The sequence below is a fragment of the Mus caroli genome, unplaced genomic scaffold (genome assembly GCF_978045245.1).
Source record: "Mus caroli unplaced genomic scaffold, Mus_caroli_1 scaffold_17, whole genome shotgun sequence".
In the NCBI taxonomy this organism is placed as follows: domain Eukaryota; kingdom Metazoa; phylum Chordata; class Mammalia; order Rodentia; family Muridae; genus Mus; species Mus caroli.
The window spans coordinates 93,235,314-93,255,900 of NW_028227272.1; the positions used below are offsets into that span (position 1 = coordinate 93,235,314).

The 20,587-nt window shown below is 46.0% G+C and overlaps 1 protein-coding gene across 1 annotated transcript in view; it reads left to right on the top strand.

Annotated features, from left to right (window-relative positions):
- Positions 1-326: 326 nt before the first annotated feature.
- The window catches only part of Sh3bgr (SH3 domain binding glutamate rich protein), a 28,375-nt gene continuing 8,114 nt past the window's right edge, over positions 327-20,587 (top strand). Inside the window, exons 1-5 of the mRNA XM_021184705.2 lie at positions 327-556; positions 5,681-5,866; positions 13,110-13,190; positions 18,807-18,878; positions 20,081-20,173. Coding sequence (XP_021040364.2) covers positions 335-556; positions 5,681-5,866; positions 13,110-13,190; positions 18,807-18,878; positions 20,081-20,173 — 654 coding nt within the window. The 5' untranslated portion in view covers positions 327-334. The remainder of the gene's footprint in view (positions 557-5,680; positions 5,867-13,109; positions 13,191-18,806; positions 18,879-20,080; positions 20,174-20,587) is intronic.

Genomic DNA, 20,587 nt, shown 5'->3' on the forward strand with positions numbered 1-20,587 from the left:
TAAGTGGCCAGTGCGGCTGTTTCAGTCTTCACAGTTCTGTGGTTTGTCCAAAGCCTGGTGAATCCAACCTGGTCCTGGATAAGGTGACTTTTTCTGGGCTTTTCCCTAGGCTCTGGACAACTCGCTTCTTTTCCACACCCCACAGTTTCCCCAGCCCCGCCTCTCCTGCCCTAGGCACCTCTCCATGGGTCTGTGATTGGTGCGCTCCCGAGCTCTCAGCCTGGCCTTTTAGGGACTGTTGTTAGGCCTTTAAAGTGATAAGGGAAAGGGTCCAGTGGCTGCTTTTATCAGCCAATCATTTTCCTGACATCCCAAACGGAGGGGGAAGCCCGGGATGCCTCCCCGTTCCTCTTTAGCCTCTTGGTTGGAGGGGAGGTTGGGAGCAGAGGCTTGGATCACCGCCAGCCCTGACCTGGCACCTGCTCCCCCCGGGCGGGCGTCACTGCGGGATTTGTCCAGCGACTTCCCTAGCAGGGGTGTGTTAGGGGGAGTCCTCTTTCCGACTGTCGAAATGGTTATCAAAGTGTTTGTTGCCACATCTTCTGGGTCCATAGCGGTAGGTGTCTGGGGCTCTGTGGGCTTTCTTCCTATGTGTTTTTCTGGATAACTCCTGGTTGGAGGCAGAAGGAGTGGGTATGCCCTGGCTTTTGGCCTTGAATGCTGTTTTTGTTTTTGTGTGGGAGTTAACTGCACACTGCGGTGAGCATGAGCGCCCTCCGCTTTTTTGCCTCTGTCTTCGTGATGTTGGAAAAAGTATGTGAAGTGTGTAATCTGGCAGGTTGGCGTGAAAGGTGACTGGACGGGGGAGTGTTTCATGCTCCTTTTAACCTGTGCTTTGTGCGCTGTTGGTAGTGCTGTGCAGTTTTAGCCATTTAGATTTTTTAGTGCTTTACCATTCATTCTGTAAGACGCAGGCTAAAACTTGGAGACAGATGACAGGTCAGGGAGAGATGAATCAGATCGCCCAAACGACCTCGGGGCACAATTACTCCTATATTTGAAATAGCTGGAAGCATTAGAAGATAGTAGGTATGAGCTTATTATTTGTAGAAAATGATGTCACAATGACAGCAGCAGACCCATCTGAGGCCCACAGTTTTAAACGCTCTCCGAAGTGAGGGCACCTAGAGTGTGAGCCAAAAGCCCAGCTCCATATGGCTTAGCTCGGATTGCTTGAGACCACCCACCCTCTGATTCCAGCCTGCATTCCGTGTTATGTAGACCCGCTGGTAGAAGAAATAAGAGCAATTTAGGGACTCAGTTCTAGGTCTAGGATGAATTGTAGGAGACTGGCTTCAGGTGGACTCTAGTGTCTGTCTTGTGGAGGTTCTAGTCAGTACTTAGCAGAAATGAGGAAGGCTGTGGGAAGAAAACAGTCTATTAATTCCAAGAGTTAGAGACCAGAGAGGGGGCTGTTTCCTTTTATAGCTGTTCCCTAGGGTCTCAGGTTGCGGCTGGAATTCTGACAGTCACTCTGCAGAGATGTTTCCAGGCCCTGGCTAAGTACCAGCCCCAACCACAATTTGCTGAAGGCCACTACACCCAAACTCGGACAATCAGGAGGATCTTCAGAGAAGGCAGGCAGAAAATAAAAAGAGTTTGGCAACCCCACCCACTCGTCCAGGATGGTTTCTGTGGTTCTATTTGTTGTGTAGGATGTAGACTAACTCAGACTTGGAAATTATGATATCATTTGGCCCTGAACTGATTGATGCCCTGGACTAGGAGAAAAAGAGGAGCACACAGCTCGAGTGGAGAATTCCAATCACAGAGATTTCGAACACAGACCTTCCGTGGCTGTTGATGGGTTTACATAAGGAGCACACCCATGTTTCTTCAGCGCTGGGTTCACACCTGGGGCCTGTGTAAGCACGTTAACTTACCGCTGTGCTGCATCCTGGGAGTTCGCGCTTGGGTCTTTTAGATTGGAAATAAAATTTCAAGGATAGGTGATCTGATGGTCTGGTTTTGAAGTGGGTTTCAAACATTAGTGCTGAAACTTTTCACAGTGTTGAAAACTTTTCACAGTCACTTACTTATTTTTAGTTTTAGGTGCATGGATATTTTGCATACATATATGTTACTATATCACACATATGCCTGATGCCCATAGAGGCCAGAAGAGGTGTCAGATCCCCTGGGACTGGAGTAACAGATGGTTGTGAGCCACCACTATGTGGGTGCTGGGAATTAAAACCAGGCCCTCTGCAAGAGCAGCCAGTACTCCTGAGCCACCTCTCCAGGCTAAGTCTTTTATCTGTTCTATATGGCTGTTTGTATTCTTCAGACAATGGAAATAAACCCACAGATTTCTTTGGTTTGTTTATTGTTTATTGTCCTGCATTCTTGAAGTCTGGGAGTTTGTTTTAGCCTTGGAGACTCTGGTGGGGGTTGGGTGGGGGTGTCTCCCTTCACTCTGGACCTTGGAATTTGACCCTCTAGATGAATATTTCAGTGCCATTTGTAACTGTGTGACCTTGGAGGTGTTTGTCCTTTCTAAACCTCAATTTCCTTGTCTGTAAAATGAGGATAAGAATAGTGTTCACCTCATAGCTTGGTCATGAGGACTTCTGAGATACCACACTCGGGTGCCCATCACAGTGCCAGGGCCTGTCCAGGCACTGGAAAGTTCTGTGATTATTAATTATAGTCACTGGCAGCTGTTTGTTAATGTTAGTTGCCATTTTAATCTCTACTAGCCACCATGAATTAATTATTGATGATATGTATTAATGAGCATTTTTACTGTGGCGATTAGCAACTATTTTTTAGTAGAACCAAGGCAATGGTCATTACATATTGAAAGGACTGTCTAAAACCTTCTAAGTGGAAGAGTTTCTTCCATAAAGATGAGGTCATGCAAGGTGGTGGTGGCACATCCAGGAGGCAGAGGCAGAGGCAGAGGCAGAGGCAGAGGCAGAGGCAGAGGCAGAGGCAGAGGCAGAGGCAGAGGCAGAGGCAGAGGCAGAGGCAGAGGCAGAGGCAGAGGCAGAGGCAGAGGCAGAGGCAGAGGCAGAGGCAGAGGCAGAGGCAGAGGCAGAGGCAGAGGCAGAGGCAGGTGGATCTCTGTGAGTTTGAGGCCAGCCTGGCCTACAGAGCAAGTTCCAGGACAGCCAGGACTACATGGAGAAACCCTGTCTCAAAAAACCAAACCCCCTCAAAAAAAAGAATGAGAACTCAGTACCCCACATCTTACGGTTGAGTGTTCAGGAATGAGGAATTCCACCCAACAGCTTCTTGACAGGAAAAACCACACAGTGGCTGCTTGAGTCTCTGCTACACATGTGTTGGTGGTCTGCTTTGGGGGTCCACAAAGATCAGACAGGTTTAGAAAATGAGTTCTGGGCCAACAAAAACAAGCCCATAATCTCATCATGACCTGAATGTATGAATTGGCCCCATTTTAACGATTGCATTTAAAGATCTGGGCCACACTATGTTGAGGAGGGCTTTGGCCTAAGAGGCTGTGGAAAGCAGGAGAGGGCAGATGTCTTCTCTAGGGCCCGCTTCTCTAGAAGGCTTCCTCTGCAGTGGGGTAGCAGGACAAAGAGGGGAGAGGAGAATCTTTACTGTTTTCAAGGTGTTCAATCCCTTGCAGTAGCCACTCTTACGGCAAAGACTCACAGGGCCTTCCAGGTTTCTCAGTCTGCTCTCCCACTGGATTGATGAAATAAATGTGATGGGAAAAGTGGGACTCTGTGTGAGTGTATATGTTAGTGGGCATGTGTGCATGTGCCTGCACACACATGCAGAGACCAGAGGAGGGTGTTCAGTGCTCCAGTTTATCATTATCCACCTTGTTCACTTGAGACAATCTCTTACTGAGCCTGGAACTAGGCTAGTAGCCTGTAGGTCCCACAATCCTCCTATCTCTGCTCCCCACAGATTGTGGTTACAGGTGTGCCTGTGGTTACCAGATTGTGGTTACAGGCATGTATGTGGTGACCAGATTGTGGCTACAGGTATGCATGTGTGAACCTGTGGTTACAGGTGTGCATATGTAGTGACCAGATTGTGATTACAGGTGTGCATGTGGCAACACCCAGATTTTTATATAGCTTTTTTTTTGGATCTGAATTCATGTCTGTGCAGCAAGCACTTTATGTGTTGAGCTCTCTCCACTCTTACAAATTTTCTAGTTTGGTCTTTCTCTCTATCCCTAAAAAAATCTGTTTTGTCTGGGTGTCATTCTTGGAAGATCCACCAATTCAATGGAAACTCACTGTTGTTACTTTAAAATACGGATCAGACCAGGTATCTGGCAAACCAGGCATGATGGCACACACTTGGAATTCCAGCATTCAGGAGGCTGAAGCAGGATTTGAGGTCATCCTGGGCTACATAGCTAGTTCTAGGCCAACTTGGACTGTGTAGTAAGACCCTGTCTCAAGTAAAACAAAACCCCACCTGATGGCATGACCATCCCAACTGGAAAGATGATGGGTGCCTGGCAGTGCAGGTTACCACGGTGACACAGGACATGTTACCACAGTGACACAGAACATGGTACCATGGATCATCTCACTCACTTGCCCACGAACATGAGCACCCCAGAGGAGGATATCTGGTGTCTGTCTTGCAGATGAGGGAATTGAAGCCGTAAGACCTTGCTCATAGAGCGTCCTTGGAGCTAGGACACATATGTCATCCACAACTCCCATCCAGCGGGCTTCACCCTACAGTTTGGTGACCTCAGTTGGAAAGTCTCCTCACTGTACCAGACAATAGACAAGAGGTGTCAAGCGAAGGGCTGGGAGAGGCGTGGCTATAGATTCCCAGACACGCTGCAGTGGCCAACGGTTCCTGGGTGACTTCAGGACAGAGACAGAGCTTACTTGTGGGCAAATGCCACAGGATAAACAGCTCTCCTTATCTCCACTGAGATATCCAAGGCTCCAAACAGTGATCCCCTCCGTGGGATGGAGAGAGAGAGAGAGAGAGAGAGAGAGAGAGAGAGAGAGAGACAGAGAGAGACAGAGAGAGACAGAGAGAGCAAACTAGTGTCTTTTAAGGGATGGAAAGAGCTCAGCACGATAACAGTGCTTGCTGCACAAACATGAGTTCAGACCCGCAGACCTGCTCCTTAGGAAACAGCAGGGCCCTTGGCATTCTGAGGATAGAGAAGGGACCCGGGGAAGATGTGAGTCTGGAGGAGATCTGCTGGGGGTGCCTGTACCCCTCTTCCTGTCATAAAGGGGAGGAGGCCTCCGAAGGCTTATATTGGTGGGTGAGGGGGTGAGGGGACCCACCAGAGAGGAAAGGCATTGTCCCCTCCTTCCTCCTCTGGGTTTGACTTTAGGACTCTTTCTTCTCCCAATCTCCCAGGCCAGGTGCCCCTCACTTGTTCCAGTCTGGCTAAGAGACTGTTTTAAGTGCCCCTTGGTGAGTCCAAGGGCAAACAGATTTCTTCTGTTTCCTTTTTGGGGGGCAGGTGCTGAGAACAACACCTAGTATAGTGTCAGCACCCACTTCTACGCTGTCACCCCTCTGCCGATCCTTTCTGATGGGAAGGTGTGGTTTTTGTTTTCTCTGTTTTAATGCTGTCCACAGTTATTTGTGCTGTAGAGTACACAGTGAAAGGAAAAGACCAAAGTCATGTCCATGTCAACAAAGCATGCTTCAAAGGGGGCTATAACACCACACAGTGCATCGATGGTCATTTTTCTCCGCTCTTAACCAGATTAGGAAAAAACAGCAAGAAGTGGTGGGCTTTTTGGAAGCCAATAAAATAGACTTCAAGGAGCTGGACATAGCTGGGGATGAAGACAACAGAAAGTGGATGAGAGAGAATGTTCCCGGGGAGAAGAAACCTCAGAATGGGATTCCTTTGCCCCCTCAGATCTTCAATGAAGAGCAGTATTGTGGGGTGAGTATTCAGTGTTGTGGCAAATTCTTCTCTGTGCAGTCATCAGAACTAACTAATTAGTTAATGTGTGTGGTTTGCATGTGTGTGTGCCCGTGTGTGTGTGCCCGTGTGTGTGTGTGTGTGTGTGTGTGAGAGAGAGAGAGAGAGAGAGAGACTGTGTGTGTGTATGTGTGTGTGTGAGAGAGTGTGTGTGTGTGTGTAAGAGAGAGAGACAGAGAGTTTGTGTGTGTGTGTGAGAGTGTGTGTGTGCCCATGTGTGTGTGCCTGTGAGAGAGAGAGGGAGAAAGAGAGAAAGAGAGAGAGTCAGTGTGTGTGTGTGTGTGAGAGAGAGAGAGAGAGAGTGAGAGAGTCAGTGTGTGTGTGTGTGTGCCTGTGTGTGTGTGTGAGAGAGAAAGAGAGAGAGAGAGAGAGAGAGAGAGAGAGAGAGAGAGAGAGAGAGAGAGAGAGAGAGAGAGAGAGAGAGAGAGAGTGTAGGCCAGGGGTTGACACTGGGTATCTTCTTCAATCACTTTCTACTGGCAGGGTCTGTCTCTGACCTGGAGTTCACTGACTCAGTGACATGCCTGGCAGAGGTGTCTCTGACTGCTTCCCAGCACTGTGTTAACACACACACACACACACACACACACACACACACACACACACACACACCCCGCTGCGCTCTGCTTCTACACAGGTGCTGGTGACCTGAACTCAGGGCCTCGTGCTTGCATGGCAGGCACTGTATCAACGGACGCATCTTGTCAGTCTGTTTGTCAGAAAACAATTAAAGCAGATTAGCTTTGAGACATTGCTTGGAGTCGTTTATAAATAAACACTTGAGAGTTAGAAGAGGGTGAAGTCAGTGGAATGATGATTCAGAGGATTCGAGTGTGTTTTAGGTCCTTTATTTGGAAGAATAGAGGTTACTTGTACTTGAGGAAGAAAGGGATTGATTCCAGTTAGCCTTGTGAAGTGCACACTCAGTGGATACTTGATAAATTCTTAAAGACTGGCTAGCAGACGTGTAGTCTTATGCCAGAAACAAGATGAATTTGTTCATACTTACACAGTTACTATACATGTGTTCTGGGAATTCTGATAATAATGGAAGTTTTATTTATATTTACTTTTTAAATCTCATTTAAATTTACCCCCCCCCCCCCCCCCCCCGCATGTATGTATGGGTGTGTGCAAGCCATGGCATATGGGTGTGGAGGTCAGAGGGAATTTTTGGGAGTCAGTTCTCTTTCTCCTACAGGTTCTAGGGATGGAGCTAATGTTATGCTTGGCAGACCTTACACACTGGCCTGACAATTTGATTTTAAGCCCTTTACCATTTATTTCAGCATGAAGCCACTTACCTTGGAGTTTACAGGTGTTGCTTAATAAAGCACATCACTGAAAGAAACATTAAAAGATCAGTGGACTTTCGGTAGGGGGAGTGGTTGTACCATACAAGTCCTTCTTCCTACTGGGGGTTGGAGGAGGGCGCTGCCAAGCAGAGGGAGTTGTCTGGTGTGAGCTGCATCTGAGAGCTGGCCCAGTGCAGAACATACAGCGTTCCTTTCTCCTGTTGCAAGAGCTGTCTGTGCTTTTTGTCTGAACTTCCTGTCTTCAAGCAGACGCAGGCTTAAGCTTCTGTCCTCACCAGAACACACTAGCCAAATGCTCAGAACCAAGATTATACAAGCTACACGGCCAAGCATACTGTGTGTGTGTGACTGTGTGTGTGCATGGTGGTGTGTGTGTGAGAGTGTGTTTTGTGTGTGACTGTGTGTGTGTTGTGTGTGACTGTGTGTGTGCATGGTGTGTATGTGTGTGCATGGTATGTGGTATATGTGTGAGAGTGTGTGCGTGTGCATGATGTGTGTGTGTGTAGGTGTGTGTGTTTGTCTGTGTGGTATGTTCATGGTGTGTATGTGTGTGTGAATGGTGCATGTGTATGTGCATAGTGTGTGTGCATGGTGTGTCTGCATGGTGTGTGCATGGTGTGTCTGCATGGTGTGTGCATGGTGTGTTTGTGTGAAACTGTATGATTGTGTATAAGTGTGTATGCATGGTGTGTATGTGTGATTACATAGTGTGTGTGTGTGTGCGTGTGTTCTTGAGTGGGTGTGGTTGGGTCCCCACATATGGAAGTCAGAGGACAACCTTGGGTTTTGCTCCTCAAGCACTTTCTACCTTGCTTTCTTGAGATGGGGTCTCCTATTGGCATGGAACCTGCCCAGGATAAGCTGGCTGGCTGGTAGGTGCCAGGGATCCACCTGTCTCTGCCTCCTTGGTGCTGAGGTCATAGGTGTGCACTGCTGTTCCTAGATTTTTTTTTTCTTTTTAAAACATGGGCTCTGGGGAAGGAACTCTGAAATGGAAACTTAAGGGTTCTTTGAAAAGTCGGTTGGATGGCATTTTGCTGAGGCAAACACATGAAGGAATGATTCGTTGAAGTGGATATGGGTGTGAAAGGCTAAGGCAGACTCGTGAAGGAATGATTCGTTGAAGTGGATATGGGTGTGAAAGGCTAAGGCAGACTCGTGAAGGAACGTTTTGAAGAAACAGACACAGGAGAGAGGATGTTCTGCTAAAGCAAGCATGTGAAAGGACACATGATGAGAGATTCTTTGCTAACAACATGCATGTATTGCTCTGCCTTACATTGCATAGTTGAGCTGCATTTGTCGGGACTCCATAGAGAGAAATGCACCAAAAACTTCTGGTGGTGTGCTGCAGTTTGTTGTCGCCTCGGGGCTGATTGGAAACACATGCTGAAGCAAGACCCATGCTGAGGCAAGGCACGTGGAGGACATGTGATGTTTGGAGGGTATAAATAGGACTCCGCAGAGTGCGGGAGACAGCTTGGCCTGCTAGTAGTACAGCTGTGTAACACTTGTGTGGGCATTTTCCTTGATCTTTGCTTCCCTGAGAGAGACACAGCTGAGAACTTTTCCTGGGGTTTCTGTTGGTCTCTCCTGCATATGCGAGCCCAGGTTGAGGTCTGGCTGTCTCTGCTAGGTTGTGTCACCACTGTTGCTAACCCAATTCTAAAGAACTGGACTGCTGGTGTATCAGCAAGGTGCTTGCCAGTGGATGGAGCTGCCTCTGCCTGCTAACCTATGAGCTGAACTGCCGATTTCCAGACAACACAGACAGGAGTTGCTACAAAGAAGCTTTCTAAATAGGTCCACTCCCCTCCCCCCAACCCATCCTTTCTTTCCCACTACCTCTGGTGGGTGGTGGGCTACAAGGAAGGTTAAAAGCTGTTAACAACCATCACTAAAAATAGGATTTGAAAACAATTAAAGTTAAGAACTCAGATCCTCATGCCTGCAAGACAAACACTTTACTGGGACGTCATTGTCTCCAGACTCACTGTCTGCTCTTTAACACAAAAGCTTTTGAGCCTCTGACTGGAAGTATGAATTATTGCTTGTTAGGGGCTTAGCTTACTTGCTTTGAGCTTCTCTAGCAAACTGCCACAGACTTTGTGGTTTAAATTAACAGATATTTATTCTGTCACAGTTCCAGAGGCCATAATGGTGCTGGTGAATGCTTGAAAGTTTTTGGAAGCTCTTAAGGAGAGCCTATTCCCTTCTCTTGGTTGCTCAGGATAGCCCTTGGCTTGTAGAAGTATCAACCAGATGTGGCCTCCGGGGCTCTCCCTGTGTATACCAGTGTCTCCGCAGGGCCTTCCTGTAAGGATAACAGTCATTGAAAAAGACTCACTCTAATTTTAGTATGCTCTTCCATCAGGTACAGCTGCAAATATCTTACTTCCAAATAAGGTCACTTTCTGAGGTTCCAAGTGGACATGGGCTTGTGTGTGAAGCACTGGAACTGACTGCACCAATCCACAAGGCCAGATTAGCTTCTTTAGAGGTTTAGCTAACAGTCCCGTGGGCGAGGGAGTGCTTTCGGCTTCAGTGTCCTCAGTTCCTGTTGTGGGGGCGTATGGTCTATTTCAAGTCACCCCCACTCCCCTGAATTGTACTTGGGGCTTTCCGGAGCGTAGAAAGGATTTCCTCTGCAAAGAAAGTCCTTCTCCATCCACTGAGGTGGCTAATGTAAGGTACTCACTGCCATGCCCGGCAACCTGAGTGCTATCCTTGGATCCTATTGCTCCCAAAAGTTGTCTGTTGACCTCCACACATGCACTGTGGCACGTGTACACCCCCACAGTAAATAAATGTAATCAAAATAATAATAGACCCGAGAACCTATTCTTCTCTACCCTCCCACGACCTGTCCTGTGCAGGGTAATGCAGGAGGGAGCTATGGTGACAAGGAATTTTTCTGCAATAGACTCTTTATAAAATAAAATAATGTGGTGTGTGTGTGTGTGTATGTGTGTGTGGTGTGTATGTGTGTGCATAGTGTGTGGTGTGTATGTGTATGCATGGTATGTGGTGTGTGTTTGTGTGAGTGGTATGTGTGCATTGTATGTGGTTTGTGCATGTGCATGGTGTATGATGTGTGATGTGTGTGTGTGTGGTATGTATGTGTGTGTGCATGGTGTGTGTTTGTGTGTGTGGTGTATGTGTGTGCATGGTGTGTGTGTGTTGTGTGAGCCTGTTACATATGTGTGTGTGTAGTGTGTGTGTAGTGTGTGCATGTGTGTGTGTGTGCATGGTAAATATGTATGTATGCATGATGTATATGTATGTGTAGGGTGTGTGTGAGTGTGTGTGTGGTGTGTTATTGAGTGGGTGTGGTTGGGTCTCCTCACATGGAAGTCAGAGGACAAACTTGAGTTTTGTTCCTCAAGTACCTTCCGCCTTGCTTTCTTTAGATGGGGTCTCTTATTGGCATGGAACTTGCCCAGGATAAGCTGGCTAGCTGGTAGGTGCCAGGGATCCACCTGTCTCTGCCTCTTTGGTGCTGAGGTCATAGGTGTGCACTGCTGTTCCTAGATTTTTTTTTTTTTATACCTGGGCTCTGGGGAAGGAACTCTGAAATGGAAACTTAAGGGTTCTTTGGAAAGTCGGTTGGATGGCGTTTTGCTGAGGCAAACACATGAAGGAATGTTTTGTTAAAGTATGTGTATATGTTCATGTGTGTGTGTACCTGTGCATTTGTGCTTGTGTGAAGTTCCCACAGAGGCTAAAAGAAGGCATCAGATCTCTTGGAGCTAGAATTGCAGGTGGGTGTGGACCACCCGATGTGGGTGCTGGGAGCTGAGTGCAAGTCCTCTGCGAGAGCAGTAAACACTCTTAACTGTTGAGACACTGCTTTGGCACCCCAGTTTCTTTTAATATTAGAAAAATTAAAAAAATTCATACTCGCACACATTGAGAGATTAAATAATCTCAAAGGGTTTTCAATATGAATCCGTCTCACCTCAATTCCTCCTTATAGCTTTAGTTACAGTCCCCTGAGCTAGCTTTCCAGGCTCTCACAGGGCCTCTGGCTCAGAAGGGCTCTCTACTTGGTCTAATTCTCTGATGCTCTTAGTTTCCAGCTATGTTTAAACCAAGGGCCTGGCGAGTCTACTTTACTCTGGCCTCAAACACTAAGCAACTAGTCCTGCTGGGAGGCAACCAGTGTTGGCAACTTCCTGTTTGAAATGTATTCTATGGCTTCTTGTTGTCTCTAAATAGGGATGAGCCCGGCGCCAGAGAGTGACATCGAGCTCACTACATAACCTTTTCTATTATTATATTTTAAGAGATCATTTGTCAACACTGCTTTTTGAAACCTTTAAAGACTTTAGGGTGGCTGGAGAGATGGCTCAGCAGTTGCTGTTCTTGCACCTGGATTTGGTTCCCAGCACCTACATGGTAGTTCATGACGGGCCGCAAATCCAGCTCCAGGGGATCTGACACCCTCTTCTGGCCTCTGCAGGCAGTAGGAATGCACATGTATGTACAGATATACATATAGTCAAAACACTCGTGAAGTAAAAATCAAATGGCATGAACTAAAGAGTCTGTGCTGGCTACTTTTATGTCAACCGGACTCAGGTTAGAGTCATGCAGGAAGAGGGAACCTCAATTAAGAAAAGGCTCCCACCAGAATGGTCTGTGGGCAAGTCTGTGATGCATTCTCTTGATTGATGACAGATGTGAGTGGGCCCAGGTCACTGTAGGTAGGGCCACGCCCAGGAAGGTGGCCTTGGTGCTTTAGAAAGCTGAGCAAGCCATTGAGAACAAGCCAGTAAGCAGCATTCCTCCGTGGCTTCTGCATCTGCCCCTGACTCCAGTTTTCTGCTACGCTCGAGTTCCTGCCCTGACTTTCCTCTAACAGACTGAAAGTGTAGGCCAAAATAAACCCTTTCCTCCCCAACTAGCTTTTGGTCATGGTGTTTTATCACAGCAATAGAAACTCTAAGATACCATCGCTATATGCTTCCCCATGAGTAGAATACAGACTAAAAATAGCAGCCATTCAAGTGTTCTTAATGGTTCATGATCTCTGTGAGTCACACCCTGGGCCCAATGACAGCATCAGGCATGGGACAGTGGGGGCAAACAGTAGATGTCTCTACACCAGGCGGTGGGGGTCATCAGGTGCTTGGGAGTCCTGAGCATCTGCTGTGCAGAGCAGAGGAGGAATATGCAGAGATCCATGGCAGACAACTATCAGAGAAAGGCAACACTGGGTGGGAAGCCAGGTATAGTCAAGGCCAGCTTACCTACCCAAGAGGGAATCATTGTTGGAAATAGCAGACTTGTCTATCGATGATGAGTTGAACCGGGCTGTGGTGACTACCTGAGGACTAAGGCAGCCTGGGCTTGGGAACAACCAAAGAAGACTGGACCATTAGCATCTTTATAATATAGATGTGAGTGTCCCTGGTACTCAGGGAAGTGGAAGAGGACAGAATACAAACCCAGTAGGGCAAGGAAAAGGCTTCTCTGCATCTTGTCATTCCAGGCTCTATACACCTGTCCCTGATTACATACCTTCCTCTGTGCACCTGGCCCAGATCACAGCCCTCCCTCCAGGCTCTGTGTACCTGCTCCTGGTCACACTCCTACCCCTCCAGGCTCTGTGGACCTGCCCCTGATCACATCCTCCCTCCGAAGCCTTTCCTCTGTCTCCCACATGTATGTGTGTGTTCTTATGCTATGCAGGTACAACAACAACGTATAAGACAAGCATAAAACTAATGTCTTTACTTTATAGCTGTATGGTTTAGCTATCAGTTGACAAAGCAAACTGAGAGGATGTTTTGTTCTTAATGATGGATGGAAAGGAACTGGGCTTGTGGCTTATTCTAGCTCCCAAGTGTATAATGGATTTAAATATTCTCTTTCTTTGCTTCAAGGACTTTGACTCCTTCTTCTCTGCAAAAGAAGAAAATATTATTTATTCATTCCTTGGTCTGGCTCCCCCTCCTGGGTCAAAGGTAAGCTTGCACCCTGGGTGGTCTAGTACAGGCTATAATAACAAAAGATAGAACTGGCAAACAGCAATGCTCATCAGTGGTATTCTAGGACAACATGACTTTTATTGTTTGACTTACAGAATGCTTCATGAATTTACCTGTCATCCTTCTACGGGTACTCTCTTATCTCTATACCATTTTAATGTATGTGTGTGTGTGTGTGTGTGTGCATGAGTGTGTGGGTGTGCATGTATGCATTGGGTGCAGGTATGCATGTATGCATGTGTGTGCATGGGTGCATGTGTGAGTGTGTGTGTATGTAATGTTTGTGTGTGTATACCTGTGCATGTGTGCACGTGTGTTCATGAATGTGTGTGATTCTGTGCTTGTGTAATGTTTGTGTGCATTTGTGTGTGTATCTATGCATGAGTGTGTGTGTGTATGTTGCCTCAGCACTGACATGATTTTTAATATAATCTTCATTGAGGAACTATGTGCATAGAGATAATACAAATGTTTCACCAGACAATTTCCCAGTTTTGCTTTCATTCTTGTTCTAGTAAATTTTATAATATTTAATAAATGTGAATGTTGGGGTTAAGCTGGGGAGGGGACACACAGATCAGTGCAATTGCTTAGAAGGAGGCCTTGGGTTCAGTTTCCAGCATTGAAAAAGATGAATAAAACAGGGAGAAAGTGTCGCATCTTTGTGATGGGTTACCTAATTCTGTTTGTGAGGGGCATAGGAACCACTTGTGCGACTCCTCGGTTATGTCACCATAATGACTTCACATCTAGCTCCCAAAAGTTTGCTTGGCAAATGACATCTGCTCTCAACTTAGTAATTTCTACTTACTATGAGTTTGCTTTTTGTTCTGGTAAGAAGTAGAAAGAAAGATCTAGAATCAAGCACCATGTGGGTTTCATCAGTGTCCCCTTAGTGTTGACTCCTCTTTGATTATGTATAATCCATGCAGATGCTGACAAAGCTTAGTTGTGATATAGAGTTTCACGTGAACATCTGCTTCATTCTCCTCACAGAATCAGAGTCTCTCATATACCACACTCTACTGACATGAGAATACACTGTGAAATTTACTCATTTTTAAAAAAAATTAATTTTCTTGGGGCTGGAAAGATGGCTCAGTGGTTAAGAACACTGTTTGCTCTCACAGAGAACCCAGGTTCAAGTACCAGCATCCACATGGCAGCTCACAGCCATCTCTAACTCCAATTCTAGGAGATCCAAGTCCCTAGTCTGGCCTCTGTGGGCAGCAGGCATGCACATGGTGCACAGACATACATGCAGGCAAAACACCCACTGACACACACACAACACGCATGAGTCTCTAATTTGTGCTCAGATTGATTCTAAAAGAGATTTGTATGACTAAGTCTAAATTAATTCTTTTTAAAAAACATTTATTTATTTTATGTATGTGAGTACACTCCAGAAGATGGCATTAGATTCCATTACAGGTGGCTGTGATCTACCTACCATGTAGTTGCTGGGAATTGAACTCAGGACCTCTGGAAGAGCAGCCCGTGCTCTTAACCACTGAGCCATCTTTCCAGCCCTCTAAATTAGTTGTTAATTTAGGACAAGAAACTCAAACCTGCACCTCACAGACAGGTTTGCAGAGTGCACCCGTGTGCTCGTCCCTGTGCCAGCCTTCGTAGGCACTGGAGGTGTCTCAGTGTGCAAGCCACTTTGCACCCTGCACTAATGCTTTCTTCAAATGGTACGATATAGAGATTTTGAGATCAGTTAATACTTGTATAGGAGGACAAAAAACTCCCCCAAACCAAGCCAAACCCAAACCCCAAACCCAAATAAATCCACTTTCTTTTTAATGAAATGACATTTGCTTTGTTAAACTTAACTGCAGTATATCCCAAACACTAGTGCTGAAGACTATTATGTGCAATTTAGGATTTTAATTTGGCATAAGACCCGCTCAATGGTATCACTTTAGTTTATACATTACATAGAGGAGATAGTGGAAGGGGCTGTGAAGGTAGTTTGCTGGGAAAAGCACTGGCTACACAAATATGACAACCAGAACTAGGGTGAGGATCTTATACCCACACCCACAGTGACACACCCATTCCAACCAGGTCACACCTATTCCAACAAGGCCACACCTTCAGATGGTGCTACTCCCTGGTCCAAGGATATACAAACCATCACATTCCACTCCCTGGTCCCCATAGACTTGTTCAAAAACATGAGTCTATGGGGACCATACTTAAACATAGCATAATGCAAAATGCATTTAGTGCAACTTTCAAAGTCCTCATAGTCTATAGCAGTTGCAACAATGTTAAAAGTCCAAAGTTCAAGGTCTCTTCTGAGATTCATTCAACTTAATTAACTGTAATCCCCAAAGCAAGGCCGCAAACCAGCTGGGCAAACTCCAAACTCTGCATCTCCATGGCTGATGTCAAAGTGGTCTTCAGATCTCCACTCCTTTTTCATCTTTTTTGACTGCAACAAACTGCTTCCTCCTGGACTGGTTCCACTCCCTGTTAGCAGCTTTCCTCAGCATGTGTCCCATGGCTCTGGCATCTTTAACATCTTTGAGTCTCCAAGGCAAGTTCAATGTTACAGCTTCTTCTTTCAGTGTCTGGGATTCCACTTGATCTTTTGGACTCCTCCTAAGGGCTGGCATCACTTCTCCATCTCTGTCCTCTGTAGCACTCTATGCTCAGGTTGATCCACTCCATTACGGCTGCTGTTCTTGGTGATCATCCCATGGTACTGACATCTCCAATACACTGGGGTGTTCCACTCCAACTAGGCTTCACCAATAGCCTCTCATAGGCTCTCTTCAGGGTGCCAAGCCTCAAATCCTTTGCATGACCCCTTCAATCCTGGGCCATCAACTACAGCTGAGGCTTCACCTTCTCCAATGGGCTTCCCTGGCCTCTCACAGTGCTAAGCCTCAGCTTCTCTCCATGATCCCTTCATTCCTTCACAAGCAGTACCACCTGAGTGACTCTTACACATTACCAAGTCCAGCCGCAGCATGAGCTACAACCTTATCTATCTCTGGAACACAGCTTCTTTGTGCTCCCAGAAAACAATTTCCAGAAGATTTCACCTCAACGATGCTGGTCTCTTCTTAATCACCGCTAATTCCTTAGCTCCAGTTAACCAGCATCAATTTTCCCAGTAGTTCCTTCCATTCTTAACTCTAGAGCCAGAGGCACAATGGCGGAAGCTGCCGAGTTCTGCTGCTTACAGGAATTAGAACATGATCCCCTTGTATTATTACATTATCACTAGCTTTATGTTTTCTAAATCCTTCACTGCCTAAGCTTGGCTATCCTGGTTCTTGCTCTGTAGATTGACCTTGAATGTAGAGATCAGCATGCTTGTCTCATGGGATTAAAGGTGTGTACCACCATGCCTGGATCTAATTTAGCTGGGTAAGATCTTGCCCCAAGGTCCCACTCCCTTAATCTTTATCTCCTAGAACACAAGATTTTGCTCCATTTCACTTCCTGGTACTCCTTTAATACTCAAACCATATATTTTATATTTTTCCTTTCTAAGCTTGCTATGCTTGTTCAAACTTTTCTTCATAAGACTTAACCAGAGAACAAAGTCTCTGCTGGGCTTTTTTGAAACTTCCTTTGTCAATTCGTTTAATTTGAGTCTCTTCACCTTAGCCTCAGGCAAACTTTTCAGACAAGGGCAAAAAGTAGCCACATTCTTCACCAAAATATCACAAAACAAGTCTTTATGCCACATTCTGAAATTCTTCTCCTTTGAAATCTCTTGGGCCAGGTCAACACAGTTCAAATTACTCCCAGCAACAAAATCTTCCATATTCCTACTAGGATGACTCATTAAGCCCCATTTAAAGCATTCCACTGCTTTCCAAATCCAAAATCCCAAAATCCACATTCTTTCAAATAAAAGCATGGTCAGGCCTATCACAGCAATACCCCACTCCTGGTACCAACTTCTGTATTAGTTAGGGTTTTACTGCTGTGAACAGACACTATGACCAAGGCAAGTCTTATAAAAAAACAACATTTAATTGGGGCTGGCTTACAGGTTCAGAGGTTCAGTCCATTATCATCAAGGTGGGAGCATGGCAGTATCCAGGCAGGCATGGTGCAGGAGGAGCTGAGAGTTCTATGTCTTCATCCAAAGGCTGCTAGTGGAAGACTGACTTCCAGGCAACTAGGGTGAGGATCTTATACCCACACCCACAGTGACACACCCATTCCAACCAGGTCACACCTATTCCAACAAGGCCACACCTTCAGATGGTGCTACTCCCTGGTCCAAGGATATACAAACCATCACAATGTGTATGAGTGTTTTCCTTGCATACACATCTGTGCACTATGAATGCATCTGGTGCCCTTGAAGACCAGAAGAGGGCATCAAATCCATGGGGACTAGAGTTACAGATGGCTGTGAACCACCATATAGGTGCTGTAAATTGAACCCACACTCTCTGTAAGAGCAGTGAGGGCTCTTAACTACTGAGCCATCTCTTCAGCTCACTCATAAAATTCTTCTATGTTTTATTTTGAGCAACTATCAATGAACATTATCCAATTATACTGTAGCTGAAGTTCTTCCCTAGTTAGCAGAGACAGGCAATCATTACAATGTTACACATTGATAGATACAATGTTACAGGGCCACATTTGCAATATACTGCTGGAGTGCTGTGATCTGTGTTTACTGTTCTCAGCTAGTCACCTCATGATATCATAACAGACTCAACAGCAGCATCAACATCAAGACCTTTGTCATGGATTTGCTCTTAGGAAAATAATCTGTTTAATGAATAAGACACAAATGACATCTCAAGGTTTGGTTTGGTTTTGATACAAGTTCCCACTGTGTAGATTAGGCTGACTTCAAACTCACTATTCTCTAACTGAAGCTGCCCCAGTACCAGGGGTCATCCCTCTGAGATAATGTAATTTAGTGATTTACAGCCCAAAGTAACTTATGATGATATGTTTTGATATAATTTCTGTAGTGCTGATCAGCTTTTAACAAATGTCAAAATATTTAAATAAACGCCAGTCACCTAAGGAAGGGACCACCCTACCAAGTTCAGGTGCTTTGAGTGAAAGGCAAATGAGAGGTCGGATCAGAAGACTTAGATGAGCATGTTAAGAGGACTATGGAAGAGAGGAATTTGAGCTTCTAAGGATGTTCTGGAATTCTCCAGTTTGAAATTAGATAAGCAATAAAGACAAGGAACCGCACTGAACGTTACATTGTAGTTCAAGTCATAGAGAGAAGCACTGTAACAAGAAATGAAAGACAGAGCAGTAGGATGTGGGAAAGGCCAGACACCAGGCACCACAGATCTGCTGTGTGCAGAGGGAACACGAGAAAGAGGGAAAGACCTGGGAAGGAAGGGCATTGATTCTGGTGGACCAGTTGCACATCTGTGCAGCCAGTGGGGAGTGTCTGAGAGTCAGACATTATGAAGAGTCCCGGAAAGGTGGACATGATGAGGAAGGAAATCTCTAGGTGCACCCCACTGTTACGTTGAATAAAATGAAGGCTGAAGATGAGAATAATTCAATTAGTTAAAAGACATAGAAGAGAGTTATGTCCTCAAGAGAGTTTTCAAGTATTCCTGTTTGCTGTAGGTGACAAAGTCTGAGGAAGCAGCCTCCCTTCCCAATGGAGATGTAGCAGGAGAGGCAGAGGGTGCTGCAGAGGTAAGGGCTGGTGTTGCCAGTGTCCTCAGAATGGCTGATGGTCCTGAAATTTCTTATTTATTTTGTCTACCTACATATAAATGTCTGTCTGTCTACTTTCTTTCATCTATCAACCTATCTCCATCATCTATCTTCTATCTATCTATCTATCTATCTATCTATCTATCTATCTATCTATCTAATCTACCAATCAGTTGATCAGTCTACCTGTCATCTATCAGTCATCTATGAGTTCTCTCTCATCTATATAATCTATTATCTATTCTGTGTCTATGTAGCATCCACCTAACATCATCATTATCTATCATCTGTCTTTTATCTATCATCCACCCACCCACCTATCCATCTATCTATCATCCACCCACCCACCTATCCATCTATCCATCCTCCATCCACCCACTTACCCACTCACCCACCCACTCATCTACCCACCTATTTATCCATCCATCCATCCATCCATCCATCCACCCACCCACCCACACATCCATCCATCCATCCATCCATTCTCCATCCACCCACTCACCTACCCATCCATCCACCTATCCATCCATCCATCCATCCATCCATCCATCCATCCACCTAACCATCCACTTATCTACCCATCCATCCACCCTCCACCCCATGCCTCATCCATCCATCCATCCATCCACCCACCCACCCACACATCCATCCATCCATCCATCCATTCTCCATCCACCCACTCACCTACCCATCCATCCACCTATCCATCCATCCATCCATCCATCCATCCATCCATCCACCTAACCATCCACTTATCTACCCATCCATCCACCCTCCACCCCATGCCTCATCTATTCATTTATCCATCCATCCATCCATCCATCCACCCATCCATCCATCTATCATTCATCCATTCCCCACCCCTTACTTGTTAATCTGTCTACATTATTCATTTATATCCATCGGTCTATGCACCTGTCACCTTTACTGGCCTTAAACTCAATGCCCTGCACTTAGCACTTTATGGCTGCAGCATGCATGCAGTCAGTCTGTTAGCAGTTTTTGGGGGGGGATGGTTGGGGAAATTGTGTCAGCATCTAAATGACCTTGTGCAGAGAAGGTCTTTGCTGGTGTCACTTATGTGCCATGGTGGAAATGGGAAGCCACAGCAGGCATGGCCTACCTTTTTACTTGGGAGCTTACTGAAGGTCAGCGATGCCTTAAGTTTCTTTTCTAAACAGGGAACAGAGAAGGCTGAAGAAAGTGGAGAAAATGAGGCACAGAAAGAGGACAGTGAAGACACTGGAGAGCTTTCTGAATCCCAAGAGAAGAAGGTGAGTAGTCTCTGCTCCTTTCCCATTGCTGAGCTCCTGGAAGGTGCTAGGAATTGTGCTGTGTGCTGGGTTCATAGCTTTGAGAAAGAAGGTGGACACTGAGAGCTTAGCTGTGAGGAATCAGCTATTCATCCCAGCTTTACTGCTGTGCACTGGGTGTGAGAGGGCCAGAGAGAGGACCCTGAACCAGGCTTGGTGGAGAAGAGTCAGGACAAGCCTCAGTGATCCATGAATAAGTCCATGAATATGTCACATTCATGTTCCTGTCAGACAAGGTTCCTTGATCTTGAATGATGACTAACTCTACATATAGCTTCCCATGAGCCTCCTGGGGAAAAACAGTCAGGTGTTCATGTGTTGTTGAAACAGCAACAGGAACTTGAGGACTGAAGCCCAGCACTGGGAAAGAAACTC